Source organism: Mastomys coucha, unplaced genomic scaffold, assembly GCF_008632895.1.
Source record: "Mastomys coucha isolate ucsf_1 unplaced genomic scaffold, UCSF_Mcou_1 pScaffold6, whole genome shotgun sequence".
Classification (NCBI taxonomy): domain Eukaryota; kingdom Metazoa; phylum Chordata; class Mammalia; order Rodentia; family Muridae; genus Mastomys; species Mastomys coucha.
The window spans coordinates 96,528,104-96,536,246 of record NW_022196912.1 but is presented as its reverse complement, the minus strand read 5'-3'; the positions used below and the strand labels follow the sequence as shown (position 1 = coordinate 96,536,246).

Sequence of the window (8,143 nt, the reverse complement as noted above, 5' to 3'; positions counted from 1 at the left end):
TTATCCTTAGGTTTGGTCTTCTCATTGTGTCTTGGATTTCCTGGATGTTTTGGGTTAGGAGCTTTTTGTTTTTTGCATTTACTTTGACCACTGTGTCGTTTTCTATGGTGTCTTCTACCCCTGAGATTCTCTTCTATTTCTTGTATTCTGTTGGTGATGCTTGCGTCTATGACTCCTGATTTCTTTCCTAGGTTGTTTCTCTTTATTGTTTCTATTTACATTTTTAGATTCTGGATGTTTTTGCTCATTTCCTTCACCTGTTTGATTGTGTTTTCCTGTAGATCTTTAAGGGATTTTTGTGTTTCCTCTTGAAGGCTTCTAGCTGTTTACCTGTATTCTCCTGTATTTCTTTGAGGGTGCTATTTATGTCTTTACTTTTTTAAAATATTTATTTTATTTATTGTATGTGTATGAGTACACTGTAGCTGTACAGATGGCTGTGAGTTATCATGTTTGTGGCTGCTAGGAATTGAACTCAGACCCTCTGACGGCCCTGCTGGCTCCAACCGGATTGCTCTGGTGTAATTCACTGTAGCTGTCTTCAGATGCACCAGAAGAGGGTGTCAGATCTCATTACGGGTGGTTGTGAGCCACCATGTGGTTGCTGGGATCTGAACTCAGGACCTTCGGAAGAGCAGTCAGTGCTCTTACCCGCTGAGCCATCTCACCAGCCCTTTTTATGTCTTTCTTAAAGTCCTGTATCATCATCATGAGAAGTGATTTTATTTCTGAATCTTGCTTTTCTGGTGTGATGGTGTGTTCAGGACTTGCTATGGTGAGAGTATTGGGATCTGATGAATCCAAGTAACCTTGGTTTGTGTTGCTTATATTCTTATACTTGCCCTGCATCATCTGGTTATCTCTAATGCTACCTGCCCTTGCTAAATCTGACTGGAGCCTGTCTTTCCTGTGATCCTGGTTGTGTCAGAACTCCTCAGAGTCAAGCTGTTTCTGAGATCCTGTGATTCTGGGATCCTGTGATCGTGGGCTTGTTAGAGCACCTGGGAGTAGAGCTTCCTCTGGGTGTTGTGGGACTGGCTATGGAGCTTATGCCCAAGGTCTGCTCAGGGCACCTGCGGCCCAGACAGACCAGAAGGAACCTGAGCCACTAGACTGGCGGAGTTCCTGTGTGCCTAGTCCCACTAGTCCCAGTTATTCCCAGTGTTGGGACAGATATTGTGTCCTCCTCACCTCTGATCCTGGGCATGTTAGAGTGCCTGGGAGTGGAGCTTCCTCTGGGTGTTGTGGAACTGGCTGTGGAGCTGGTGCTCAAGGTCTGCTCAGGGCACCAGCGGAGATAGCAGAATGTCCCATTTTAAAAGTCAAGATGGCAGGGACGTCACATCTTAAGTCCTGCAATAATTTTGTCTAAAGGACATTTCACCTCCCTTTGCTTGGATGATTTTTCTTGAACAAGCCTATGATTACCTTTTCTCTGTATCTTTGTATGTGTACACATTTCTTAAGTTAGATTGTCCCATTATTAGATGCAAGCCAGGGATATATACATCTTTTTAAAAGTTAAGTAAGAGTCTTGTCAGCTATAAGACAGGAAATCTTGTGCATAAGGTCCTGGAAAACAAAGCTCTGGGATGTTAATATTAGGGAAATCCTCACTTCCTGTCGTGTGTGTGTGTGTGTGTGTGTGTGTGTGTGTGTGTGTGTCAGTACAGGTGCCTTGCTTTAAGCAGTGAATACTTGCTTGGAGGGAGGGAAGGAGGGAGGGAGGGAAGGAGGGAGGGAGAGAGAGAAAGAGGGGGGAAGAGGAGGAGGGGAAGAGGGGGAGAGGGAGGACAAAGAGAGAGAGGGAGAGGGAGAGGGAGAGCTGTTTCATTTTTTTATTTGGATACATTTTATTAGCTAACACAGTGGACTACTAATGAAGGAACTCGAAGCAGTGTTACCAAGTTTTCTTACATGGGGCATCACAGTGGACTGCGTCTATATTACACAAAAGGCTACAATTTCCCACCCAAGTATGCAATCTCATTAGTAGTTTGCCTACGAAGCATTTCAGAGTGGTTTGAGGCTCATAAAAGTCACCTCCCCCCCTTACATTTGTAGATATTTTGAGATTTTTATTTAAAATGTCAACAATATCAATCTAATTATGTCTCATACCATTATTACTCTCTCTCCTTCCCACATGCTCTTCCAGCGTAACCGAGCATCATATCTCTCTTTACTCATGGCACCTCAGGATCTGCCTTGAGAACAGTGTGAGGTACCGGAAAACGCTGGTGGGCTCAGAGAACCACCACTCCCAGCATCCTCCACGTCCCCAGTGCCCGCCGCTTCCTTTTCCGGTTTGGCAGCTGAGGAAACTGTAAAAGCTATGCTGGGGAGGCGGCGCGGAGCTTGATTCACCTTCACCTGCGCTGGGCACCCGCTGACCCCGGGTTTCCGCCCGGAGAGCAGTCAGATATGAACGGACGGGTGGATTATTTAGTCACGGAGGAAGAGATCAACCTGACTAGAGGACCCTCGGGTAGGCGCGGAACGTGGAGGGAGTAATTGCTGCGCTCCTTGCTTTAGGGGAGCCGGGTTTACCTGGTCGGAGAGCAGGCAGGCCCCGACCGAGCCGCTTCCCAGAGCGCTGTCTGGCACGGAGCTAAGAGTCCATTGACATCCTTTGTTAGCTAGATAGCGGACCCAAGGACTCTGCTCCATAATCCAGTGGGATTCCCACAGGCGTTTATGGCCAGGAAGGGTTTCTTGCTGTTGGTGGCAATAGGGAAAAGCCCGCTGTTTCGCCAGCGTGTGGAAGTCACCGTATCCGTTATTCAGTTCCTTGCTTCATCCTTGTTTCTTTGAGGGCCCGTTCAGGTAGAAACAGGAGCATGGAACGGCAGGAATTTTCTGAATGTGTAAGTTTCGCTGGTGCTAGGGTCCCTGCCTGCATTTCTGGGGAACTAATTTACAATATTAATTGGAATGCCAAAGCGGGAGGAGACCTTTTACAGAAGTTTTCAGACCTGGCGCCACTCCAGAATTACTTGTGCCTTTTCGTTTTTACCTTTTAGCAAAATATTAAAATGAAAATGCTGTTTTCTAGTCCTATCTGTAGGGATTTGGATTCAGTATGGATCCAACAATTCTTTAAACAAACACTTCATGTGATTCTGACAGGAACATTCCCATTTAGCTTTGCTGTGTGGTCTTCCTTAGGATGCTCATGGCTGGACTGGCCTCTTGACATTATTACTACATCGTGCCACTGCCTTCCTTAGGCTTTGCAGTTTTCTTTATGGCCGTAACATTTTAGGTTTAGGGTTCGCCACTTGGGGCCAAGTTCTTCTTCTTTTTTTAATCTAACATCTTACCAGTTTTTTGTTGTTTTTTGTCTTGTTTTAATGTATTGGCAGAATAACTTAACTAATGGATGCTTGTAGTTTCTTTTCTGTAACATGGAGATGGTTATGAAATGAAGCGTTTCACATACAGTGTTAGGATGAAGCCAGTTACTCTCTGGAAAATATTTAGGACAGTGTCTTGACATATGGTAAGTGGTGTGTATTAGTTACTGTTGTCATTAGTGAGTGAATGGCTAGACTGACTCCAGTAAGTTCTGTTAAATACTGTATTCCATGAGTTGAATAAATCATTGGTTTCTGTGAATTTCTATTCTGATGGCCACTACTTAGAATAGTCTGCTACCTTTTCTTATCTATAAGTTTGCAATCACTGCTGACTATTCTGTTAAAGCACAGCTTTCAGAACTAGTCACACTCTTTGTCTTCCTGTTATGAGAAAATTGGAAGTTGATTGTATTTATGGACTCACTGCTAATCTTTGTGGTTTATGCAGAAGCTTTGTTCTGAGTAGTTCCTTGGTGGGCAGGGGGCAACTTGACAGAACTAGAGTTATCTGGGAAGAGGAACCTTAGTTGAGAAAACTATGTTTGATTGCCCGTAGGCACACCTGTCGGGCATTTCTTAAGTTGATGATTGAGATGGGAGATTCTAGCTCACTGTGGGCAGTGCTACCATGGGGCAGGTGGGTGGTCCTGGATTGTACGAAAGCAGGCTGAGCAAGTCATTAGGAGCAAGCCAGTAAGTAGTGCTGTTTTAGTTCCTGTCTTCAGGCCTGTCCTGACTTCTTTTCAAGATGGACAGCTTAAGATTAAATAACTCCTCTCATCCCTTCTTGCTTGTATCACGGGGTTTTTTCACAGCAATAGAAACGTAAACTGAGCTCAGAAACTTTTGCTCAAGGCTTTTCAATATGCCCCAAGTTTCTTGAATCTAATTTTCTTATTTTATTCAGTTCTTCAATTCATCTTTGAGGTTAACATAGTAGAAATGGATTTTTATTACATTTGTTTGTCTATGTGTTTTTATTTGTTTGTTTGTTTGTTTGTTGGGGGAGGGGCCTGTAGAAGTCAGAGGACAACTTTCAGGAGTCAATTTTCTCCACCTATCATGCAGGTCCCAGAGATTGAACTCAGGTTGTCAGACTTGATGGCAAATACTTTTACCTGATGAGTTACCTCACCCAGCAGTCTCAGATCTGTAGATAAAAGTCTTTATTTATTTATTTATTTATTTATTTATTTATTTATGTGTGTGTGTGTGTGTGTTTAAACCTTTTGATAACTTCCCCCTTAGAATCAATGAGATACATGTTTCTGATTCCCTTTGCAAATACCTGAAGGCATCTAGTTCTTTAACCTAAATAACCTATGTTTGAGGTTTTCTTCTTGCCACATAGCAAGAACCCAATATACTTTAATACAGAGTCTCTTAGCTGTGGTATCACAGTATTACCGGGTCTTCTGACAAGAGCAGACTTATGATATTATTCTTGCTTTAAGCATAAAATTTAACATATCATTGTTTGAACTTCTGGACATTTGAATAGGCACTGTCTACTTTCTAAGCATTTAACTTACAGACCTAAAGTTTCTAGTCTTAGTATTTTCCTTCAAACATTAGAGCTGGGAAAAGCTTCAAGAGACTAAATAAGAGGAATAATTTTATATAGTTAACATATTTCTACACAAAAGGGCTTTTTTTGTATTGTATAGTTATTTGTTTAAAAATAAAGTTCCATTGAGTGGTTTCTGGGATTTTTATAAGAATTTCCAAGTACTAGTCATTGTTATTAGACAGGATTCTCTAGAGGAATAAAGTCAATAGAATGAATATGTGTATGAAAAGGGAATTTGTTAGATTAGCTTACATGATAAGGTCTGAGTAGTCTAACAGTGGCTATATGCACAGTATCGAGGCTGAGAACCTGGTGCTGACGATCTTGAGGATTCCTGGAGAGCCACTGGCCTTTAGTCCGGATTAGAATCCCAGTGATGAAGGGTTCTGATAGGGCAGAATTGCAGCAACAGCAGGAGCAGCAGCAGTAGGGTAGCTAGACTCATGCACTCACTAACAGAGTGATCAAACTCATCAGGGAAGCGTGAAGGAAATACAGCTTTCAAAAGCAAGCTTTTCCCTTGACTGTCTATCTGGTCGACACTGGAAGGTATGGCCTACAGCAGTAGTAGGTGTTTAATCCATACTATTAGATTGGGAAGTTGTCTGAGCGAGATTAAAGACTTGCCCAAGATCTAAGGCCAGTAAGATTCAGAAGAGTCTACTCTAGGTCTGCCAATTCTACTGTACTAAATGTTTCTTCCCACCATAGTACCTAAGAGTTTGATTGTTAACCTTTTCCTTAGCTTTCTTTTTTGTTTTTGTTGTTATAGCATACCTTATTCCCTAGAGGGATTTAATGTATGTAAAAAGATGTAAAAATGGGCTGGAGAGATGGCTCAGTGGTTAAGAGCACTGACTGTTCTTCCAGAGGTCCTGAGTTCAATTTCCAGCAACCACATGTGGCTCACAACCATCCGTAATGAGATCGGATACCCTCTTCTGGAGTGTCTGAAGAGAGCAACAGTGCACTTACATATAACAATAAGTAAATCTTTAAAAAATATGCTTAAAAAACAAAAAATGTAAAAACTCCATTGTGGAAAGCTTTTAGGTAGGCACATCAAGGTGAGAGCCTGAAACAGCACACTTTGTCTGAGCATCTCTGAGGTTCAGTCATGTGCATTCCATTTAACCACCAACTGCAATTGCTGCTAACAGTTTTCTGACTTATTCCTTCCTGCACCTATTAAATAGACTGGAGGCTGTAGTGCTCTATCTCTGCTCTGTTTTCTCTGGCGACAGGAAATCCAGCCCTTTATGGAAGTTACAGTACAATAAAGACATGTATTCACATGCAAAGGGTTAAATCTTATTACATAGGTTCATGTGGTTAAGGACTATGAGTGTATATATGTAGCAGGAAGGAAAAGGAAGAGGGCTTCATGGAAGAGCATGCTAGTCCAACCCAGTATTAGTTGTTTTTCTCATTACTGAAACAAAATAACTGACAAAAACAATTTAGGGAAAGGTTTATAATTTGAGGGCAATCTCCATCATGGCAGGAAAGGCCCAGCAACAGCAACTTGAGGGGCTGGTCACATTGCCCTCCACAGTTAGGAGCAGAGAGGTGGATACTGGTGTTCCACTCATTTCTTCCTTTTTATTCAGTCTAGGTCCCAGACCATAGAATGTGTCTGTGCAGGATAAGTCTTCCTTTCTGTTAAAGTTTCCAAGAACACTCTCATCAATATGGCCAGAAGTTTGCTTTCTAGGCGATTTAAAATAAATTGGCAATAAAGATAAACCATCCCAGACTCCATCCTGGAGAGGGTCAAAGGATGGAGGTAAGGGCCTTTCTGATAAGCTTAAAGAGGCTTTATAGAAAGGACAGGTTTTAGTGCATGATCAGGGGTAAAGATAGCCTTAGCTGTAATAATAAGAATATTAGAAAAAATGTATTTTTAGATCAGTGAATAAACCAACCTGGGTATAGGAGAAGTTTTGTTTAGGAGATTCAAGAGAGAAATTGCTAAGGTAAGCAGAGATTGAATTTTGGAGACTATTCAGTATAAATGTGAAATCAATATTTCTCCAAGATTCCATCTTAATACCTCCTCTTCCTAGTCATTGGTTAAGACTCAGCCTATGAACCCTCTACTCTGAAGTCTTCTTTACCCAGTCTAGAAGCCACCTTATTATCAATATTGCATAAGATTGCCTTGCCTGTATTGCCAAAGCCCTCTGTCCAATAAGGGACAGGTAGAATAGTTATTGTGGGCCAGTGGACCGGACCATGCTGCAAGAAAGAAAAACTGGTAAGTTCAAACAGATTAAGAGACTTGGGCCATTCTCATAATTGAAAATTGTAGGTGTTTAAATTTGTTCCCTTCCAGGTCCCTGTCCTGGAGCACATGGCCATGACACACTACTAAGAAGGCCATGACAACTGGTCTGCAGCATAGAAACCCAGAGTTCTTGATGCTAATGAGGTATCTAGATAGGCCCCAGAGTTTAGCCATACGTTTCCCTTCCCAGGCATTCCTTCCTGCAAAAGGTATTTAATCTCTAGTTCACCCTGAGTAAGTCATATGCATCCTCATACACTGAATAAGCAGTTTGGACAAGCAAAGACTATCTCCTTCATTAGGGGAGCCTTCATCATACAGAACCTCACTTAAGTCTTCACAGAAGGTCCCTCCCCACTCCTGATACTCCTAAGCTAAACTGGATTCCCATCCCTTCACCCCCCTCATCTCAGCCTCCCCATCCCAACTTTTTGTGGTTTCCAGCAACAGCAGCGTCTGGGTGCACAGGAGTTTGAGAACCACAGCCTCTGTCCCAGTCCCTGCTGTTTCTCACCTGTAGGAACATGGGCTGGGACCCTTATATTAGGCTGCCTTCCTTAGCCTTCCTTGAATAGCATGTGGGTGTTCCTAGAGCCTGCCAGCCTAGCGATAGAAAGGAGGCTAGAAAGGAACATAGCCTAGAGCCCTTGAGTTTTGCCTAGAGCCCTTGTGTTTTGCCTTCCCAAGTGGCACCTACGTGGCTTTAAGACACCCTAGCGGCAAAGCAAAACACAGACCCACAGGTTTCCATTTTACAAATGAGGAACCCTTGGATTGCATAGCTTTCTGGGGCAGATTTGGAATTTGGGCTATGTAACATTAAAATCTAAACTAAATACTGTAGGATTTGTCATTATTATTTGCTGTTTTACTTGTGTCTTGTCTTTATACTTCGCTCAGAAGCATTCTTTTTTTTTTTTTTTTTTA

The 8,143-nt window shown here is 42.4% G+C and overlaps 1 protein-coding gene and 1 long non-coding RNA gene across 2 annotated transcripts in view; one reads left to right on the top strand and one right to left on the bottom strand.

The window, feature by feature from the left end:
- The window catches only part of LOC116079873, a 21,332-nt gene extending 19,079 nt beyond the window's left edge, over positions 1 to 2,253 (bottom strand). The window contains exon 1 of the long non-coding RNA XR_004114183.1: positions 2,122 to 2,253. This is a non-coding gene — a long non-coding RNA (uncharacterized LOC116079873). The remainder of the gene's footprint in view (positions 1 to 2,121) is intronic.
- Positions 2,254 to 2,286: 33 nt separating this feature from the next.
- The window catches only part of Synj2bp (synaptojanin 2 binding protein), a 28,881-nt gene continuing 23,024 nt past the window's right edge, over positions 2,287 to 8,143 (top strand). Inside the window, exon 1 of the mRNA XM_031356014.1 lies at positions 2,287 to 2,488. Within this exon, the coding sequence (XP_031211874.1) occupies positions 2,425 to 2,488 (64 nt within the window). The 5' untranslated portion in view covers positions 2,287 to 2,424. The remainder of the gene's footprint in view (positions 2,489 to 8,143) is intronic.